Source organism: Somniosus microcephalus, chromosome 8 (assembly GCF_052327205.1).
Source record: "Somniosus microcephalus isolate GS21.2 chromosome 8, FLI_Smic_1.0, whole genome shotgun sequence".
NCBI lineage: Eukaryota > Metazoa > Chordata > Chondrichthyes > Squaliformes > Somniosidae > Somniosus > Somniosus microcephalus.
The window spans coordinates 246,530,396-246,552,082 of NC_140994.1; the positions used below are offsets into that span (position 1 = coordinate 246,530,396).

Genomic DNA, 21,687 nt, shown 5'->3' on the forward strand with positions numbered 1-21,687 from the left:
GTAGAGCACCTGAAGGCCTGTCCTTAAAATTGCTTCTACAATTGCTATGATGGCCATCATTATCTTATCCAATGTTGTGTCCTTTATAGTCAATTCCCACTAAACTGGTATCGCCTTATGTGGACAACAGTGCATCCGTGTAAACCTCCCTCTGCTCCAACGATTCCTCCCTCACCTGCTCATTTTTGTGCAGCCAGAGGATGTCAGTGCTGAGGGCAGCATACACTTTCGATTTGTGCCCCTTCATCTCCAAGGAACCGTACTTCTGGCAGAAGGCCATGGACCCGACCCGTCGACAGGAGGAGAAGTGATATTCCTGGACTGCGTTCTGCAAGTGAATACACCACTCATTTCTTTGCACTGCAATACATAAAGCAAGAAAGATAGGCTTAGACAGCGGAGAAGGAGGAGCATGGGAATACGTGGCAGTGGCTTGTAATGACGAAATAGGTGAGGTGAGAGTCCCTGGAATGCAAATAATGTTCCTGCATACTAACACGATTGCAGGTCAGAGAAGCCACGTACCATCTACCATATAAGCATCTCTACATGTTCCTTGTCAATACACCTCAGTATGCTCTGAGGAAGCTACAGCAGCGGGGTTTGGGAACAGATCCGAGGAAACTACCGGGCATTAAAGTAACAGGAATGTGAGAATAGCTAAGGCAGCGAGAGAACGGGTAAGGAAATGGGAGAAATTGATGAGGTCTAAAACGAAAACAGAAAATACTGGCAGCACACAGCTCTGAAAAGAAAACAAAGATACAGGCCCATATCATAACATAAGAACATAAGAATTAGGAGCAGGAGTAGGCCATACGGCCCCTGGAGCCTGCGCTGTCATTCAATAAGATCATGGCTGATCTTTGACCTTAACTCCACTTTCCTGCCCGATCCCCATATCCCTTGATTCCCCTAGAGTCCAAAAATCTATCGATCTCAGCCTTGAATATACTCAACGACTCAGCATCCACAGCCCTTTGGGGTAGAGAATTCCAAAGATTCACAGCCCTCTGAGTGAAAAAATTCCTCCTCATCCCAGTCTGAAATGGCCGAACCCCTTATCCTGAGACTATGCCCCCTAGTTCTAGACTCTCCAGCCAGGAGGAGCAACCTCTCAGCTTCTACCCTGTCAATCCCCCTCAAAATCTTAAATGTTTCAATGAGAGAACCTCTCATGGGCACAGTCCACCCTCGAACTATCAATGTTACTGGCTCTGTCAGCCTTTCTGTAAAGTGCAATTGGATCAAGCTGTTACCCATCTTCCACAGAGTTGTTATCCTTATTGTATTATTCTCCTTTAATCTCTGACATGATTTTGGGTAGATGCTGCCTCGCAGAAACTGAATCCTAGGTGAACAGTTGGAATTAAAATGATTAAATTGAACTCCTCAAAATATCTGCCGTTAATAACTTTTTTTTTCAAAACAGCTTATACTTTACGCAAGCAGAATTGCCAAGTGCGAGTCCCAGTGTGAACAGTCAGATAATTCAGTCTCCTTATGAAAAGCACGCTCCTTTATCGCAGCTGGATATTAGAACGCTGTTTAGTCATCTGCAGGGCTGAGGACTGAGTGTGCAATGGGATGACAGTCTCTTTATCTCTTGGTGGTTAAAAGGATTAAATGAAACACAATAACTTGAAGTAGGCTTTCCCTGAGGATACACAGCTCCACGGCGCAAAAGCAATCCTGCTTATCGCATAAACGGGAATAAGTATTTATCACCTAGATGGCTGAGAAGGGTGGAAATAGTTGGGGACACGTTTCTGATGTTTCACACTACCTGTGGTGATGACCTGAACTAAATGGTGAGAAATGGAAGTATTGGGCACAGGGAGTTCTTGTCAAAAAAAAATACAGCCTTCATTGTAATATGCTAATGCCATGCAAATGAATTTTAATGAGGGGGCCATGCAATGTCCTGATTTCCGTGCTTTGATACCCTCATTGTTTGTCATGTCCTGTAAGACTCATGTCCGGGGCTGCTACTTTGTAGTGTGCAATATTTGAAGGGAAAAGGGACTAAGTCAGGTTACTTTTTTTGTAGGCATGACCAGCATTTATTGCCCATCCCTAATTGCCCTTGAGAAGGTGGTGGTGAGCCGCCTTCTTGAACCACTGCAGTCCGTATGGTGAAGGTATTCCCACAGTGCTGTTAGGGAGGGAATTCCAGGATTTTGACCCAGCGACGATGAAGAAACGACGATATACTTCTAAATCAGGATGGTGTGTGACTTGGAGGGGAACTTGGAGGTGGTGGTGTTCCCATGCGCCTGCTGCCCTTGACCTTCCAGGCGGTAGAAGTTGCGGGTTTGGGAGGTGCTGTCGATGAGGCCTTGGCGAGTTGCTGCAGTGCATCTTGTAGATGGTAGACACTGCAGCCACGGTACACCGGTGGTGGAGGGAGTGAATGTTTAATCCACACTCGGACTGAAGAGTTCACTCTAGTGAGTGCAATGTTGCTGTAGCAGAGGAGGTTTTGGGAGAATGAGGTGGAGACTGTCCCTGCTATGAAAGGGTAATTCCAAATTGCTCACATTTTACCAAATCTCGGAATGCCCAAGGCGGCTGCAGTGTGCCTAATTTGCATCCCAGTCATACAGTACTACTTCCTGGAGAGAACGTAAATGCACAACAGCAAATAAAACTCATTATATCACTCACCTTCATTCTCTGCCCTAAAAATAAATATTCTGTGGCTCGTGACTACTTCAAACTTATTTTCCTTAGCTGTTCTTGCCATCTGTATAACCGCCAAGGGGATTACCCCTTTAGGGTACGGGTCCTATAAAGATGGAGCACAACCGCATGTCAGTAAATCAGTACCAGTGCTTAAAAATATTTTTAAAATTACAATTTAAACAATGTCATCGTTCGATAAGCACATCTGCAGTGACTTTAGCGGGTTTAAATTGTGCCATGCAAAATTAACATGTTCACAAGCTAACAAATTTCTCTATTTAATTAAGGCAGTGAACTATTTAGTATGCATAAAAGGAATGGTCAATGACTGTTCAATCCTGTTTATATGCTAATATTGCACATTGTAATTTCCTCAATAGGCCTTGTAAATCTTGCCATAAAACCAAGCACAAAATAACAATAAATAGTCGCCAAAATAATAAATAGACTTCACCTTCACTAACTGGCAATTTTGTCCTCAATGTTCTCCCTCCTCTCCACAGGATGCTGGGGGATAACCTTGGCACCCAAGGGAGAGGAGGGGGGTGGAGGGGTGGTGAGGATCGCCCACTCGTTGCAGAAGCCGCCCCACTAATTTCCCGGAAAATAAAAATCGAGCGAGTTCTGTAACGAGCCAGTGACCCGCTCTACCAGTTTCTGCCCAGGCTGCGAAGTTGAGAATAGCCCCCACTGACTCTCGCTTGGGGTATAGCTCCATGGACACTGCTGCATCAGCTTGCCACTTCCAGCACAGACAGATGAGAATTTTCACTCTGCTGGCAATGTCAACGGAAGTGTGACAAGGCAAGACTTCCGCTTACATATTTTGCTGACCCAGGTAAGTTTCCCTCTGAGTCAGGAGGTTGTCGGTTCAAGCCCCACTTCAGAGACATGAGCATGTAATCTAGGCTGACATTTCAGTGTAGGCCTGAGCGAGTGCTGCACTGTTGGAGGTGTCATCTTTTGAATGAGGTGCTAAACTGAGGCTCTGCCATAGAAGATCCAATGCATTATTTGAAGAGTTCTACCGGTGTTCTGGCCAACATTTATCCTTCAAACAATATCGTTAAAACAGATTATTACATATTTCTAAGTTGCATAGTACATAGAATGTACAGAAAGACGATAAATCCCCAGGGCCTGATAATCTACATCCTAGGGTACTTAAGGAAGTGGCCCTAGAAATAGTAGATGCATTGCTGGTCATCTTCCAAAATTCTATAGACTCTGGCAAAGTTCCCATGGATTGGATGGTAGCTAATGTAACCCCACTATTTAAAAATGGTGGTGGAGAGAAAACGGGGAATTATACACCGGTAAGCCTGACATCGGTAGTGGGGAAAATGCTAGAGTCCATTATAAAAGATGTAATAGCAGAGCACTTGGAAAACAGTGGCCAGATCAGACAAAGTCAACATGGATTTACAAAAGGTAAATCATGCTTGACTAATCTACTGGAATTTGTTGAGGATGTAACTGGTAGAATAGATAAGGGAGAACCAATGGATGTGGTGTATTTGGACTTTCAGAAGGCTTTCGATAAGGTCCCGCATAAGGCATTAGCATGTAAAGTTAAAACACATGGGATTGGGGGTAAGGGACTGACTTGGATAGAGTACTGGTTGGCAGACAGGAAGCAAAGAGTTGGAATAAACGGGTCTTTTTCTGAGTGGCAGGCAGTGACTAGTGGGGTACCGCAGGGATCGGTGCTAGGACCCCAGCTATTCACAATATATATTAATGATCTAGACGAGGGAACTAGATGTAATATCTCCAAGTGCAGATGACACAAAGCTGGGTGGGCATGTCTGCTGTGAGGAGGATGCTGAGAAACTTCAGTATGATTTGGACAGGTTGGGTGATTGGGCAGATGCATGGCAGATGCAGTATAATGTGGATAAATGCGAGGTTATCCACTTTGGTGGCAAAAACAGGAAGGCAGATTATTATCTGAACGGCAATAGATTGGGAGAAGGGGAACTGCAATGAGACCTGGGTGTCCTTGTGCACCAGTCGCTGAAGGTAAGCATGCAGGTGCAGCAGGCGGTTAAGAAGGCAAATGGTATGTTGGACTTCATAGCTAGAGGATTCGCGTACAGGAGCAAGGATGACTTGCTGCAGTTGTACAGGGCCTTGGTGAGACCACACCTTGAGTATTGTGTGCAGTTTTGGTAGCCTTATCTGAGGAAGGATATTCTTGCCATGGAGGGAGTGCAGCGAAGATTCACCAGACTGATACCTGGGATGGCAGGAATGGCGCATGAAGAGAGATTGGGTCGATTGGGCTTATATTCGCTGGAGTTTAGAAGAATGAGAGGGGATCTCATTGAAACTTATAAAATTCTAACAGGACTGGACAGACTAGATGCAGGAAGGATGTTCCTGATGGCGGGGGAGTCCAGAACCAGGGGTCACAGTCTAAGGATAAGGGGTAGGCCATTTTTGACAGAGATGAGGAGGAATTTCTTCACCCAGAGAGTGGTGAACCTGTGGAATTCTCTACCACAAAAGGCAGTTGAGGCCAATTCATTAAATATATTCAAGAAGGAGTTAGATGTATTTCTTAAGGCTAATGGGATCAAGGGATATGGGGAGAAAGCAGGGACAGGGTACTAAATTTGGATGATCAGCCATGATCTCATTGAATGGCGGAGCAGGCTTGAGGGGCCGAATGGCCTACTCCTGCTCCTATCTTCTATGTTTCTATGTTACAGCACAGAAACAGGCCATTCGGCCAAAGAGGTCCATGCCTTGTTTATGCTCCAAGTGAACCTCCTCCCGCCTCTCTTCATCTAACCCTATCAGCATAACCTTTGATTCCTTTCTCCTGCGTGTGCTCATCTAGCTGCCCCTTAAATGCATCAATGCTATTCGCCTCAACTACTCCTTGTGGTAGTGGGTTCCACATTCTAACCATTCTACTTAATTCCCCATTGGATTTATTGGTGACTATCTTATACTTATGGGGCTAGATTTTCAGTTTAGGCAGTTTTGGGGCGCTAGCTTTAGCGCCCGCCCGAAGTTAGCGCCCGCCCCAAAGTAGCGCCCCGTTGCCGGGAATTCAGTGGCTTCGCCCTAAGAGGTTGGTGGAGCGCTAAAAGAGGCGTTCCACTACTCTCTTTAGGCGCTAAGCCGGCGGTCCAGAGGGATAGCGCCCAGGCGGGGCGCAGCACGGGTGCGGTCATTTTTGCACTGACAGCAGACCCCGTGGTGCCGACCAGCTCTTAAAGGGGGAAGGGACGAATTAGTCTGCTGCCACGCCCTGCACACTGCAGCCTTGCAAAGAGGCCTCAACACTACTGCTCAGCCCCAGGGAGTCATGGCAACGCCAGAGAAGGCCCGTCAGCGTGCCCTGCGCTTCTCAGAGGGTGATCTGGACATCATGCTCACAGCTCTGGAGGTGAGGCGCAAGATCTTGTTTCCAGACAGTGGGAGGAATCCAACCCACCACGACTACACCAAAGCCTGGAAGCAGATCGCCCAGAGGGTGACATTCACCGGCGAGGCCCCCAGGACCCACACACAATGCCGTAAGAAGTACAACGATCTGACCAGGATTGTGAGGGTGAGTAGCCTTTCCAGTCTCCTCCTCATTCTTGCATGTACACCTGACATGATGGGCAAAGGGACCTGAAAGTCCTTTTGGCCAGCCCTCAGCCAGCAGCATTGGGACAGTCATGAGCATCAAATGGCCATTCGGCACTCTACACTTTGGCCAAGCTATTCCACCATGGGAGGCAGTGCACACTACATCAGGGCTTCACTCTGTCCAAGCTATTCCACCATGGGAGGCAGTGCACACTACATCAGGGCTTCACTCTGTCCAAGCTATTCCACCATGGGAGGCAGTGCACACTACATCAGGGCTTCACTCTGGCCAAGCTATTCCACCATGGGAGGCAGTGCACACTACATCAGGGCTTCACTCTGGCCAAGCTATTCCACCATGGGAGGCAGTGCACACTACATCAGGGCTTCACTGCGCCCTTACAGCCCGTCCTTTCTCTTGCAGGCTAAAGTAGCGTTTAATCGCCAGGCCCGTGCCAGGGGTGGCCGCGCCAAGCTGCAGGAGCTCACTCGGCTGGAGGAGCGCGTGTGTGTGCTCATGGGAGCACGTGTGATTGTCCCCACAGCGTGCGGTGTATCCGACCCTCCACTGCCCGGCAATGGTAAGGACCTCGCCTTTTGGCCCTCTCGCGTCGCACTGGCCCATCCGAGCTACCTCCTTTGCCACTGTCCCACCAATGCGCTGAATCCCACCAGTCCTAACTCCCTCGCTGACGCCGTCTCCTCACTCTGAAGCTACTCTTGTGCATTCCTGCTTTCAGCTGGTGACGACCAGGACCCTGAGGCTGCCAGTGACAGCACCTCCAACCAGGAGGAGGAGGAGGAGCAAGCCGGACCTTCGGGGGAACAGTCACGTCCCGCAGGAGAGGAGGAAATGCTCGACACCTCCTCACTGGACGAGTGCCTGGAGGAACTGTCGCAGGGCAATGCAGCTTCTGGGACCAGTGGCGTCCAGCCACCCAGCAGCCGTGCGCGTGGCCCGCGGCCTTCCCCCCAAAGGGGGGAAGGATCAGAGGGGAGTGCTGCTGCTCGGCAAACTCGCCGTCACCAACGCGGCAAGGGTCCCCTAGTTCGGCCCCCTCCTCCCCAGCGGGAGAGTCGCGACTCCAGTCCGGACACCTTCACTTCGGAGGAGGTGCGGAAGCTCGATCAGATGGCCGACGACTCGGACCGGCGCCACACGGAGCTCATGAGCGTGGTGGGGCGCATGCCTGAGGCCATCGAGTCGCTGGCGACCAGTGTGCGCGAGTTCGGGGCAGCAACTGCCGCGACTGGCCGCATGCTAACTGATGCCGTCAAGACCCTGGCGGATGTGATGCGCGCGCACACCAGGACCAGAGGGCCACTCACTGCTGCCACACGCGCTGTCTCAGGCAGGCATCGCCAGGGCAGGCGCCGCGCTGGACCATCCCAGCAAGCCGGCCGTCGGCTGATTGCTGCGGATCCTGCAGTGCGGGCCCGGCCGAGTGCCACCGCGCCACAGCACCAGCCAGCGCATCCCAGACGCCAGCTGGCCCACATTGCACCATCCGTCGCCGCCATTCCCCCTCTGGGGCGTCAAGGGCAAGCGGCTGCAGCTGATGGTGGCCAGGCTCAGGCGCGCCACTCAGGAGACGGCCCCTCGAGGCCCAAACGCCGTGTAGGCCGCCCCCCAGTGGCATCTGGCGGAAGGGCATCTGAGCCTCAGGCGCCTTCCCCCAGCCTCGCAGCAGCCACTGGGCAGAGCTTGCGAAGGAGCAGCAGGCAGGGCAGGGGAGGCAAAATGCTGGCCAAGGTCTCGCCCTCGCGGGCCACTCAGTAGAGGGTGTGGCCAGCTTTCCTTTAATATGGCGGTGGCCATCTTTATTTTGCCCATGGTTGTGCTTTTGGAGGGCTTTTTTTTTGCGTTAGGCCGACGTTGAGGCCCGGTTTCAATAAAGGTGGAGTGGCTCCTCCCCAGTTTGTGGGAGTGAGTCGTTTGTTGGGCTTTTTGTGGGGCCCGTTTATTGTTTTTGGGGATTCATGTGGGAAGGGCTTTTCATTTTTGTTTAATAAAAAATTATCTTTATTCATGCAGTCTCCATGGTTGTTCTTCTTAGTGTTTGTTGGCTTCGCCGGCTGAGGGCTTGCGGAGCGGCTGCATTCATCTTCCCTCATGGCCCCTGGCCATTTCCTGACAGGGGGCTTAGAAGTACCGTGTAATAAGGTGGCGTCGTGCGGCCCTTGGCCCTGGTCGCTCCCTCCTGGGAACGTACTCCTGCTCCTCCTCCTCCTCCTCCTCCTCCTCCTCATGCTCCTCCTGCTCCTCCTCCTGAGGTGCTGGTCCAACGTCAGGTGGCAGTGCCTGAGTCCTGCGGATAGCCAGGTTGTGTAGCATGCAGCAAACCACCACAAATTGGGAGACCCGGTCCGGCGAATACTGGAGAGCTCCTCCGGAGCGATCAAGGCAGCGGAACCGCTGCTTGAGGACCCCAATAGTTAGCTCGATGATGTTGCGGGTGGTTTGATGGCTCTCGTTGTAGGCCTCTTCAGCAGCGGTCCTGGGCGCGCGGAGCGGGGTCATGAGCCAGGTGCACAAAGGATAGCCTTTGTCCCCGAGTAGCCATCCTCTTGGGGGAGGCTGTGCCTGGAACATGTCATGCACAGTACTCTGCCGCAGGATAAAGGCATCGTGGCTGCTGCCTGGGAAGCTGGCATTGACTGCCATGATGCGCTGCTTGTGGTCACAGACCAGCTGCACATTCAGAGAATGGTAGCCCTTCCTGTTGCGATACTGCTCGCCATGCTCCAGAGGGGCCCGCAAAGCCACATGCGTACAGTCAATGGCGCCCTGCACCAAGGGGAATTCCCCGAGTCTGGAAAATCCCAATGCGCGCTGATGCTGGCTCTCCAGGGCCATGGGGAAGGAGATGAATTGGCTTCTCCTTCTGAACAGTGCTTCGGTCACCTGGCGGATGCAGCGATGCGCGACGTACTGGGAGATGTTTGCTATGTCCCCAGCAGCGTATTGGAAGGAGCCGGTGGCATAGAAGTTCAATGCCACTGTCACCTTCACTTCCACCGACAGAGACGTCCTGCACCTGAGCTTTGGCCGCAGATCTCGGCGAAGCAGGTGGCAGATCTCTGCAATCACCCCCTTCCGGAATCGGAGCCTTTTAACACATCGCGCGGCACTCATGTTTAGGTAGGAGCGCTGCTGGCGGTATAGCCTGACTGGGTAAGGCCTACGTGGCCGACGCCTGTAGCCCCCTCTGCCTCTAGCCAGGGCTGCCCCTCTCACAATACGTCTGCGAGCCCTACGGACATGGAGCTGCAGCTCCGCGTTGGCACCCCATGCAACCCCCATCAAATCCTGGCAAACACTCTAATTTCCAAATGGCCACTTGCAGCGCTGTTGCCTGAGTCCAAAAATACCTGGCTCTTGCTGCTTGAAACCAGTTAGCTATCCTCCTTGTTGTGTCTCCAGAAATGCGTTGCACAAGACTGTTTTCTGAAATAATGGATGGCCTTTATACTGGAGAGGACGTTCCCTTTAATTAGCGCCCCCCGGGGCCCGCGCTGGTTGTGTTGCGTTCCTTTTTCCAAACGCTCCGGCCGCCCGCCGCACAATGGGGCGGTCCGACTGAAGTTTGCAATCGGGGCGGCCAAAGGGCGTTGCACGAGGATGTGACGTCATTTTCTGCGCGCGCATCCGGGCGGGCGCTAAACTTTGCGCCGGCGCTAACGGGCAACTTAATTTGGGGCGGGGCGCAAACTGCGCTGCGCCCGGGCGCTACACGCATAGCGCCCGGAAATCACTTCTCTTAAGGCGCTAACTGCTGGCGCAAGCAACTGAAAATCTAGCCCTTGGTCTCTAGTTCTGATCTCCCCAGCAAGTGGAAACATCTTCTCTATCTATGCTATCAAATGGTTTCATAATCTTAATCACCTCTGTCAGGTCACCTCTCAAACTTCTCTTTTCTAGAGGAAAAAGCCCCAGCCTGTTCAATCTTTTCCGATAGGTATAGCCTCTCAGTTCTGGCATCATCCTTGTAAATCTTTGTTGTACCTTCTCCAGTGCCTCTGACCAGAACTGTGCACAGTACTCCAAGTCTGTTCTAACCAAGGTTCGATACAAGTTTAACATAACATTTTGGCTTTTGAAATCTATCCCTCCAGAAATGAATCTCAGTGCTTTGTTTGCTTTTGTATGTCCTTATTAACCTTATTGCTACTTTTAGTGATTTATCTGGTTATTAATCTCATTGCTGTTTGTGGGAGCTTGGTGTGTGCATATTGGATGCCATGTTTTCCTGCATTAAAACAGTGACTACCATCAAAAGTATTTCATTGGCTAGAAGGACATTGGGATGCCCTGAGGTTGTGAAAGGTGCTATATAAATACATGTTCATTTTTTCTGTTTATAGAAAATGCTGACCTTTGAACCTGTGATCTCCATATCACTAAGTCCTGCTCGTCCATCACCTAAGTTGTCACTGACCTGCACTCGCTCCCCATCCCCCCAATTCCTCAAACTTAAAATCCTGGACCTCACCTTCAAATCCATCCGTGCCCTCACACCACCTTATTTCCACGCCCTCGACCAGCCCCTCTGTTCTCCTCGTCCCATATTCTCCGTTCCTTTTGATGCCACAGATCCCCTCACCCTTCATCCTGCCTTTGGCAGTGGGGACTTTGGCTGCTTTGGTCTTTCTCTCTGGAATTTCCTGCCTAAACCCCTCTGCCTTTCCAGCTCTCGCTCCCCCTTTAGAAACCTTCTCAAAACCTGTGTCTTTGACCAAACTATGAACAAAAGAGTTTATGACCAAATCGCTCCTTTCTTAATTCAACATCTGTTTTCCATTGACCTTCTATGAAGTGCCTTTGGATGTTATTTTACAGGAAAGGTGCTATGCAAATGGAAGTTAGTTGTTCCTGTTGCTTTTATCTTTGCTTTGCTACTGGCATCACTGGACCACTCTAATGGGAGATCCTTCTGAAATCAGGGACAGAAGCAAAAGAACTGCAGTCCTTGCCAACAAGACCACTCTGGCATTGCCTTAAAAAGTACACTTTTATTTCTAAAAGATTTGTGATAACATTCACTTTCATTCCGAGCTGAGTGTGGTTTTATCTGCAATTCATGGTTCATAATCTATCCATTGCAAATTAGACAGCTTTGGTCCCCACCTTAAAGATGAGGGTAATAGCCGATCACGTGCTTTCAGCTGGGAGATGCACTCAAAGGGTCAGTGTCGCGGCTACAACACTGTAGCGTTGATTCTCTGAACTGTGCTCCCTTTGAGCACAGCTCCCCGCGGCGAGCGTGAAATCGGTCAATTTATCTTCAGTCATGCTCGCTTGCCTCTGCGGTTGTCTTACCTTCTCATTGCTGTAATACATCAGGCACTTCCCATCAAACTTCACATAGCGCCTCTGGAATACACAACTTCTAGCCCAACAAAAGGAAACAAAAGCTTCCATTAGGAATGTTTCACATTCTATTGCACTGTGCAGCAATACAGTCATTACAATACTCTCACTGCACCTCAGGTACCTGAGATTGAATAGAGAGCAGCAACAGGATAAACCTCCTCCCATCCAATTTTTTTTATATACGCTCCTTTATTAAATTGATTCAGGCTGGGTGGGGTTATGCTTGAACAGCCACTTGTCATGTCTCACCCAAATGTTTATTTGCATTTGCGAGTCAGACCAGTGTGTGCTGGCATGCTGTTTGATCATCGGGGACATCACAAGCAAACCAGATCCTGTGTTTGTCCAAAGACCACACTTACACTCCCCAACAGTGGTCACAGGACAGCACATCAAGAGGCGGGAACTGTGGCTTCCTATTTCAGGGACACATAGCCCCATTGTCACAACCTGATCCACCACCCCAGCTTTCAGTGGCTAACTGAGCACGGGTCAGACATTAAAACTGGGATCGTCCTCGTCTGCACTGCGCTTTTAATCCAATGATCCCTGGGAACTAGTTTCTTCTGTCTGTTGGCTCCTACAAGTGTCAACAAAGCTCTTTGTTTTCAGGTACATATTGTAGAAACCTAAAAGCCTTGGTTAAATAATTGTTCTTACCCCTGTGGTGAGAGTTTCTCTAGCCAATCGCATTTAATATTTTTTCCTTGTTCGGGCACTACATGGAAACTGGCGTACGGCGATATCGTTAGATCGTCCTCCATTTCTTCTGTGAAGTAGAGCGGGGACTCGATGGGGCTGACATTGCTTGTTGGAATGTCTCCTGCTGTGGAGTAGGCCATGGCGTCGTTGACTTCCAGCTGCAATGGCTTCTGGGCAGGGTCTTTATCAGCATACGCCTCCAGAGGCGGTCTGCAAAAAAAGCACATCAATGGCTATAAATAGAAGTGATGAAAAATTGTGGAGAACAATCATTTTCAGTAAAATCACCCGGCCAGTGTAAAACATAAAGTAGGAAAAGTTGAGTCGCGCCCCCTTTGGGGCACTAACTTCGCCAGGGTACTACTTTTAGCACCCCGAACAAATTAGCGCCCCGCAGCCGAAATTCATCAGTAGTGCCCCAAGAGGGAAGCACCCCGCCTCCCTCTTGGGGCGCTGCGAGGGAATATCACGGAGCTACGTGCCGCAGCGCCACGCTCTGCGGCACATCGTGCTGCGGTACTGCAGGCCTTCCTCCCCTTCTTAAAGGGGAGGGGCCTTGTGCTGCGTGACCCGGGGCCCAGCTGTGAGAACTGTCGGGCTCACGGAGCGCAGCCGGCACTCCGCGGAGGGGCTGTTCAGGAGGCCGGGGACGGCAACGGGGGCAGGTGCTGGCAGGCGGCCAGCAACAAAAATGGCTGGCTGGCACCTCGCCTTTAATTAGCACCGCCCCGGCCGCAGGTAGGCCCCCCTGACCCCGTCGGGCATAGCGTCCGGTGGTAAGTCAGGGGCCGCTACCGAAGATCACGGCCGGGGCGCTGCGCACAGCGATGTTGTCATCGCCGGCAGCACAGCGCCATGGGGCGCTAACGCTTACCGCTGCCACTAATCTCCCGCTGAATTTCGCAGGAGACGTTGGCAGCGCCACGCCCAGGCACTAGTTGCTTTGCGCCCCGGGCGCTAACGGGAGGTGCAAAACAACCAAATTTTTCCCCCAAAGAACCATCCTTGTACGAGACCAGTACTTCGGCCTCATCTGAAATCCAAATCATATCCTATTAATTGTTGTGGAGAGCATAAGTTTCATGCCTTGAAGTTTATATTGTAATAAGCAGGATTCTATTTTTAACAGTCGGTCAAGTCTTAAGTCAATATAACTTAAGACCAAAACAAAAGTTGTGATTAACTACAAAGCAATAGAAAGTGGTTGATAGATGCATAGTTTCACTCAACACTCGAAGTGATGTTGACGGGTCAGTAGGAACGGCCTGGTAGAAGGTCACCATCGTGGGGACATAGGCCTAGAAATTCAGTATAGCCACGTTTGGGGCGCTAAAGTCGGGCGGCCGCTAAAGTTTGCGCCCGGCGCAAAGTCGCGCCACCTTCGCCGATATTCAGTCGCATCGCCCCAAGAGGTTGCTGCTGCGCTAAAACAGGCGATGCACGACTATCTTTAGGCGCTAAGCCGGCGGTACAGAGCGATACCCCCGAGGCCGGGCGCAGTGCAGGTGCGGCGAGTTGTTGATTGACGGCAGACACTCTGGCGCCGGTCAGCTCTTAAAGGGGGAGGGTGGATTTGTTTGCCTGCCATGCCCTGCACCCCTCAACCTAGGCCTGACCACTTCAGCTTCACCTGCACAACGCCCAGGGCTATGGAGAAGGCCAGGGAGAGAGCGAAGCGCTTCAGCGACGGTGACCTGAGGCTGCTGGTTGGCGGAGTGTAGCGCAGGCGTCATGTTCTGTTCCCAGAAGGTGGCAAGAGGCCGCTGCCCAGTGCCTACTGGAAAGCCTGGACAGAGGTCTCAAACAGGGTGTCTTCCAACAGCGTGGTAGCCAGGACTCCTGTGCAATGCCGGAAGAAGTTCAACGACCTCACTCGGGTTGTCAGGGTGAGTACCCTTTCCAGTGTCCTCCTCATCCCTGCATGTGCACCTCAGTTTATGGGCAAAGGGACCTGAAAGCCCTAATGGCCAGTCCTCATCCAGCAGCTATGGGACTGGCATGAAAATCACTTGCACATTCAGCACTTTACACACTGTACAAGCTATTCGACCATGGGAGGCATTGCAGACAAGATCAGGGCTTCACACTGTCAGGGCCAGTCCACCATGGGGGGCAGTGCAGACAAGATCAGGGCTTCACACTGTACAAGCTATTCGACCATGGGAGGCAGTGCAGACAAGATCAGGGCTTCACACTGTACTAAGAGGCCGTCCTTTCTCTTGCAGGCCAAGGTGGCGCACAACCGTCGGAAACAAATTGACACTGGGGGAGGCCGTTCTGACATCAAAGAGCTCTCCGACCTCGACCAGCGTGTGGAGCGCATTATGGCAGGCCGGCTGATTGGACCCGTCGCCAGTGGAGATGCCGACCCTGTTCTGGGCACCAATGGTAAGGGCATCACCTTTTTGACCTCGCTCGTTCCACTTGCGCCTCAGATCAGCATCCTTTGCCACTGTCCGACCAATGCAGTGAATGGCACCACTCATGCCTCCCTCGCTGCCGCCCTGTCCTCACTCTAAAGCTACTCTTGTGCCTTCCTGCTTTCAGATGGTGAATCGCCAGGTGAGGAGGCGGGCCCTCAAGCTGCCACTGTCAGCGCTTCGGAATACGAGGAGGAGGAAGAGGAAGGCGGCCCAGCAGTGCCACCCTCAGCCGCGCCAGCCCATGGCGATGTAGGGGACACGTCTTCCCTGGAGGGGAGCCGGGGGGAAGGGTCGGAGGAGAGTGAAGCTCCGGGGCCCAGCGGCCTGCAGCAACGCGGGAGGGGTGGGGAAGCTCGGCGGACTTCTCCCCAGAGGGTGAGTGCGGCCTCCAGTCCTGTGACGGTGAGCGCAGAGGAGGTGCGGCTCCTGGAGGAAATGGCCGTCCAGGCTGAGCGCAGGCACAATGAGCTCATGGCTGTAGTGGCAAGGATGCCTGACTCCATTGAGTCTTTGTCAAGGAGTGTGCAGCAATTTGGAGCAGCACAGGCCAGGAGTCTGGATCAATTCAGTGCAGCACAGGCCAGGAGTCTACAGGACTTCGCGGCAGCGCAGGCGGCGTCGAGCCAAGTGCTCAGTCGTGCCGTCCATTCACTGGCTGTTGTCATGCGGACACAGACCAGGGCCACACGGGCACTAACTGCTGCCACCCTCGCTGGATCAGCCAGGCATCGCCAGGGCACTCGCCGCGCAGCAGCAGCCCAGCAGTCTGTCCTTCAGCTGTTTGCTGCGCATGTTGCAGTGCTGGCCCGTGCGAGTGCCAATGTGTCAGGCGACCAGCGAGTACCTGCGATCTGCCAGGTTGGCACCATTCCTGCAGCCGACACTGCCACTCCGCCATTGCAGCTGCCACGAGCCGCTGGACAGACTGCTGCCGCCCAGCCAGAGTTGGAGCAGTCAGCAGCCGGCCACTCCAAGGCCAGAGCTGGTGCAGGTCGACCCCCAAGGGCATCTGCCGTCTCGCCATCTGCCCCTTAGCAGCCTTCCCCCAGCCTTGCTACAGCCACTGGGCTCCCATTGAGGAGGAGCTGCAGGGTGGGCAGGGGCCAGGCAAGGATGCAAAAGGCATCGCCCTCGCAGGGCAAAAAGTAGAAGGTATGCACAAATGCCTGGTGCTTTTTGTAAGGCCGAGACTGGTGTAGTTGTGTTTTTGTAAGGCCGAGACTGGTGTCTTTCTTTCTTTTTGTAAGGCCGAGACTGGTAGTTTTGTGTTTTTGGAGGGGGCTTCTCCACATGAGGATGTAATGTGGGAAGGGCAGAGGTTTTCAATAAATTATTGTTGTTAAATTGCACTGTGCATGGTTTTTTGGTTAAGTCCTGGTTGCCCTGCTCGGCTGAGGGCTTGTGGAGCGGCTACATTCATCTGCTGACATTGGCACAAGCCATTCCCCGAGAGGGGGCCTAGAACCGACGTTCAATAAGCCGGCGACGGGCGGCCCTTGCACTTTCTGCCTCCCTCCTGTGCTGGTCCTCCTCCTCCTCCTCAGGTGGTCCTCCAATCTCTGGTGGCAGTGGCTGAGTCCTGCGGATAGCCAGGTTGTGCTGCGAAATGGCAGCCTTTTATAGTGTAGGAGGAGTGCCCTTTAATTTGCGCCCCCCGCGCCCCGCATCGACTGAGCACCGTTCCACTCTAACAGTCGCTAGGGGCGCCAGGCGCACAATGGGGCGTCGCGACTGAATTTCCGGTTGGGGGTGCACAAAGGGCGTTGCACGAGAAAATGACGTCATGATCTGCGCGCGCAACTGAGCGCGCGCAAAGACTTTGCGCCGCCGCTAAATCTTGAGTGAAGTTGGGGCGAGGCGCAGATCGCGCTGCGCCCGGCCGCTAGCCGCCTAGCGCCCGACATCTACTCCTCCTAAGGCGCTACCGGCTGGCGCAACCAACTGAATTTCTAGGCCATAGTGTCAGACGTGAATCAGTGGGTAGCACTCTCGCCTTCTGAGTCAGAAGATTGTGGGTTCAAGACCCACTCCATGAGACTTGAGCACAGAAGCCTAGGCTGACACTCCTGAGGGAGAGCTGCACTGTCGGCAGATGCATTCGCACCCGAACGACCAGATTCAGGAACAGCTTCTTTCCCAGGGCTGTCATCCTATTGAACTCTGCAAATAAACTCTAAAGCCTGCACATCTGCCAATGCACTTTATTATGTTTATGTTTATGTTACAAGTCAAATGAATGTTAAATGTCTTAATCAAAATGTACACTCTCGGGAGCCGCAAGCCTACATTTCGTTGTACTGCACTTGTGCACTAACAATGACAATAAAGTTGATTATTGTTATTATTATTATTATTCAGATGAGACATTAAACTGTCAACCCGTCTGCCCTCTCTGATACAGAAGCCCTGGAAAAGACTCAAAGGAGGACCACTAGAATGATCCCTAGTTTAAAAGTCCTTAGTTAACACAATAGGCTTAGATAGCTGGGTCTGTTTTACTCTAGAAATGCATAGACTTTGGGGTGATTTAATTGGAAGCATTTCAAATGATGGAGGGACTTGATGGTGTCTGCATGGATGGACTATTTGAGGTTAGGTAAAGCGAGGGGTCATGTGCATAAGCTGTGCAAGCCTAGGACTAGGTTAGATATCAGGTTTTTCTTTTGTTTATTAGTTATAAAAATATATGGGAATAACGGCTGTTGATTGAGAGTGAAGAATCATCCAACTGGGCAATGAAGAGTCTCTTCACTTTCCGTTTGGCGTGGGAAGGCGGGGCGCCATGAGGATGGACATGTCGGGCGGCAAATGGAGAGAGCACAGGCACTTTACAGCCTTCCGGACTCAATATCGAGTTCAACAATTTCAGATCATAACCTTGGCCCCCATTACATTTTTACTTATTTTTTATCCCCACCTTTGTTTTGGCCTTTCCCCCCCCGCACCCCCCCCCCACTTTTTTTTCCTTTTTTCTCTCTCTCTCCCACATGGTAGCTGTCTCCCATTCTGCCAGCACATTTCACACCTAATCTAGAGCCGTCTTTTGTCTCCACTAGTCCTATCACCATCTCGTCTTGTTTTGAATACCTCTCAATGTCTCTTCTCTTTTGTTCTCTCCCAGCCGGGCCTCTCAATCTATTTCATTTCCTGTGCCTTTCTAGTCTTGACAAAGAGTTCAACTCGAAACGTTGACTCTATTTTCGCTCCACGGATGTTGCCTGGCCTGCTGAGTTTTTCCAGCATTTTCTGTTGTTATTTCGGATTTCCAGCATCCGCAGTATTTTGCTATCGTACGAGGGAGCACAGGGGCGGGCAGCTGGAGGGTGGGAGGTCATGCGATGAAACCTCCAGAAATATGTCCAACCATAGTTTGTCAACCCTCGGCTCCAGAGGTGCAGGCGGTCCTTCAGTATTTCAACCGTTAATCTTCATGCAAGCGCTTAGACAGTCAGTCTCACCAGAAGTTATGACTATGGGGTAATAACCACTGAGCTCGATCCCCTTTTCACCTATGTCTACCTATGTACTCTCCAGCATGGCTCACTGAATGGCGACCATTGGTGGGTACCCCACTTGATTTATTTCTTCTACTCTCTGGCCTCGGGCACTTTGCCAACTGCAGTGCTCCTATTTCCATTCGTGTGAAATCGGCCAACTCGACACAGGCTCGGGTTCAGGCCTGAAATCTTCCTGACCTCTAATACTCAATACACCACCAGGTGATTCATAATCCACTGAACTCCCTCAGTTAGTACCAGTGCAGTGTGCCAACTTCAGGGTTCCTGCACTTATTCAATTGGTAACCTGGCTGCTGCACAGCAACTTAAAACATTGGCTTCTCTTTTGACATTGGAGAGAAATTGGACGCTCAGACTGGTAACTTTCAATGATTCATTTCTCTCTTTCAAGTGCTGTTATTCCATCTTCTGTGTTCACATCGTGTTGGGAAGATACCCCCACCGCAAAGGTATTCTTGGGACGATGAAGAGGCAAGAGTCCATGAATTCAAAATAATTCAATGCTGCGTTCAACCTTCTGAGTGATGTCGACATGAAAATACATCACAAGGGCAGCAAATCAATGCTAAGCACCCATTGATCAAAAACAATTACGAATGGGGGCTTTGTGCATGTTGAGAAGATGTCTATGCTAACTGAGTGTTATAAAGGGTGGCTGTGTGAAGGCTGAGGGTGCTGCAGTTCGTCTGGGGCTATTTTAAATGTGAGACTTTCTTCACAAAAACATTTCCAGTCGAAAGTCTATTAATTTCTTTCCCAGCATTGCTCGTCAGTCACCCTGAATGTTTTGTTTCCTACATTACAACAGTGACCACGTTTCAAAGGTACCTCATTGCCCGCAAATGTGCTTCGAAACATCCTGAGGTCCTGAAAGACGCTATATAAATGCAAGTCTGTCTTTTTTTTCTTTTTCAATGTGAACTCACCAGAGCACAGCCGCTCTCTACAACAGCAGCACTTACATCAACAACTTGCACTTATGTAGCGCCTCTCATAGAGAACACCTCAGAGCGCTTATTATACTGGGGGGGGTGGGGGGGAGGTGGTGAAGATGGTGCCAGCAGGAGAAAGGAAGAGAAAGGAAGCATTAATGGGAGAGTGGAAGAGCCAAGGCTTTCGAAAAGAAAGGGTCTTTTCAACAACAAAAAACGGAGAGGGGACTAGGCAAAGTTCTTGAAGAAAGTTCCATCGATCAATTGAAGCCCTGTTCTGTCAAGAATTTCTGCTTTGCAAAAATGTGATGTTACATGAGGCAGATTACCATCGTCAAAAACAATGCTAAAAATTTGGATTGGGAGCCAGAAATTCCTGTTGACAAAATGCAATTATCCAATGGTGTGGATGCTGACAGAGCTGCTGGTCAGAAACAATATTAAAGATGCTCGCCGGCGGACAAATCACGCCAGTATTGCTTGGCATGTTTTCATGTGATTATTTTTTTTCCCCCTATCAAATGTTTTTGTGACGATCTCACACTTAAAATAGCCTCAGAACAATGGTTTTGTATTAAAAACGGCCAGCACCCTCAACCTTCACACAGCCATCCTTTATATCACTCGGTTGGCTGCTTTCTCGAAAGCACGATCACATAATGATGCTCTGTAAACAAGTCCGGCTCGCAGTGTGCAAGTAACTTAGTCAGTTATGTCACCAAGATGCTTCATAAATAGGACTGAGGTGGAGGCGGAGTAACGCACAGGCCTAAGGCCCCAGTCAAAAATGCTGGTCACACCAGGTGCCCTGTGCCAATATGTTTCATTTAAGCATAGTGTATTGTGCTGTGATTTGCTTTATTATTAATGCACCGGTAAACTTTCCACAGGCCCTCTTTTCTCATGCATTTTACCAGATGTTTGTGTTTTAATGATTGGTGGGGTTTACGTGAGGATGCAGAGGGCCCCCAAATGTTCTCAGTTCCCAGGGCCCCCCAAGAATTCTTAATCTGGCTCTGACTGAGGTTCATGTACTTGTTTATTCTTTTGCTCCAATTTTAAAATGATTATTTGGCCCTCCACTTTGGGCTCCCACGCACCAGAAGGCATTCTCCAGCTAGAAGAATGGACAGATGATGAACTCTAAAGTATCTGGTAACACTGTTCTTGAGTCAGCCATCTTTATTTTTGAGCGGACACCGGTGTCTGAGATACGTGGAAACCTGTGCTTAAGAGTGTGTAAACTATGATGCACACTAGCTCATCCTGAAACTCTGTTTGGCTCACAGCCCAGAGATCCTAAGTACAGGTTCGCAAGAGCTAGCCTGTCCAAGTATGGGTAAACCAGCTAAAACTATGCCATTAAGAGATATGCAAGAATTGCCCAGGTGGCTTGCCTTCCGGTTTTCCCTCCCTACCTATCGGGAGCACAATGTGTTTCTGTTCAGCACCTCCCCCAGGCATCGGAGGTCAGATCAGGTATCCACTCGGTCTTCTAGGATCAGGGAATGTCTTCATTACTAAGGTTCCTAAGGTGATGACTGTCACTGGGCTTTCAACAAAACTAAAATTATGTCAAGATGTCGCTGTCTTCCTCACAACAGCACTTCTGGGATCAAGACCTTCCATAACTGAATAAATTGAACAGCATCCCAAACACTAACTCCAGAAAACTTTTCTCCTTGTAGATGCCTGCATTAGTCGGTCTTGGGAACCTGGACATTGCAGGCTAAGCCATCCTAAACTTCTGTTGGAAGAATGGGTAACTTAATCTGCTCCATGCAGGAAAAAAATATTTTTGATAATTTGAAGACCGCTTAATTAGCTTTTGAGTGTGTCAAACATCTTTCGTGACTTCAAAACGGATGCCTTTCTATTTGTGGAAGCTAAAGTTCATGGTGATGATTCAGGCGAGGGACGATGCCTCTATATATTTCCTTCAGATGTCTTTTGAAATGGCCTCAGTACAGATACCAATACCTCCACCTGAAACAATACAGTCCAGTTATTTGGACTGTATTAAGTGCCCTCTTGGTGTTCTGGATAGTCATCGAATGGAGTGCCATTTGTTCCTCTATATAGAATATTGGGCATCACTGTTTTCAGATCCTGTACCACAAGGTACTCCGGAAAACTTTGTTCTCTCTATAACCATGGAAGTTATATGTTGGCTCCCAACGAGGAAGGAAATAACTGCAGATGCTTCAAGGGGAAGCCAAACTATTAGAGACCAATGTTCCCTGTAAGCGGCATTTTGTTCTGCACGGTCTGTTTCTTTCACTGCGCTGTCCCTTTAAATATCCACGCCTGCTCGGTATTTACAATGGAAAAGCCAATGAGCGGCCTGCGCGGGACCTTTCTCATTACTGCGCATTAGGGTGAACATTGATAGAGACTTTTGCCTTTCTCTAGATTAACATACCTCATCAGCCTGAATGGGATGGAAAAGCAAGGCTCATGTTCCT

General features: G+C 50.4%; 1 protein-coding gene across 4 annotated transcripts in view; it reads right to left on the reverse strand.

Annotated features, from left to right (window-relative positions):
* arap3 (ArfGAP with RhoGAP domain, ankyrin repeat and PH domain 3) overlaps window positions 1–21,687 on the reverse strand; it is a 312,909-nt gene that overhangs the window by 114,387 nt on the left and 176,835 nt on the right. For all 4 annotated transcript variants that reach the window (XM_085995934.1, XM_085995933.1, XM_085995932.1 and 1 more), the window contains exons 3-6: window positions 12,308–12,559; window positions 11,594–11,663; window positions 2,668–2,788; window positions 176–360 (exon numbers count right to left, since the gene is read on the reverse strand). In XM_085995934.1, coding sequence (XP_085852060.1) covers window positions 176–360; window positions 2,668–2,788; window positions 11,594–11,663; window positions 12,308–12,559 — 628 coding nt within the window. The remainder of the gene's footprint in view (window positions 1–175; window positions 361–2,667; window positions 2,789–11,593; window positions 11,664–12,307; window positions 12,560–21,687) is intronic.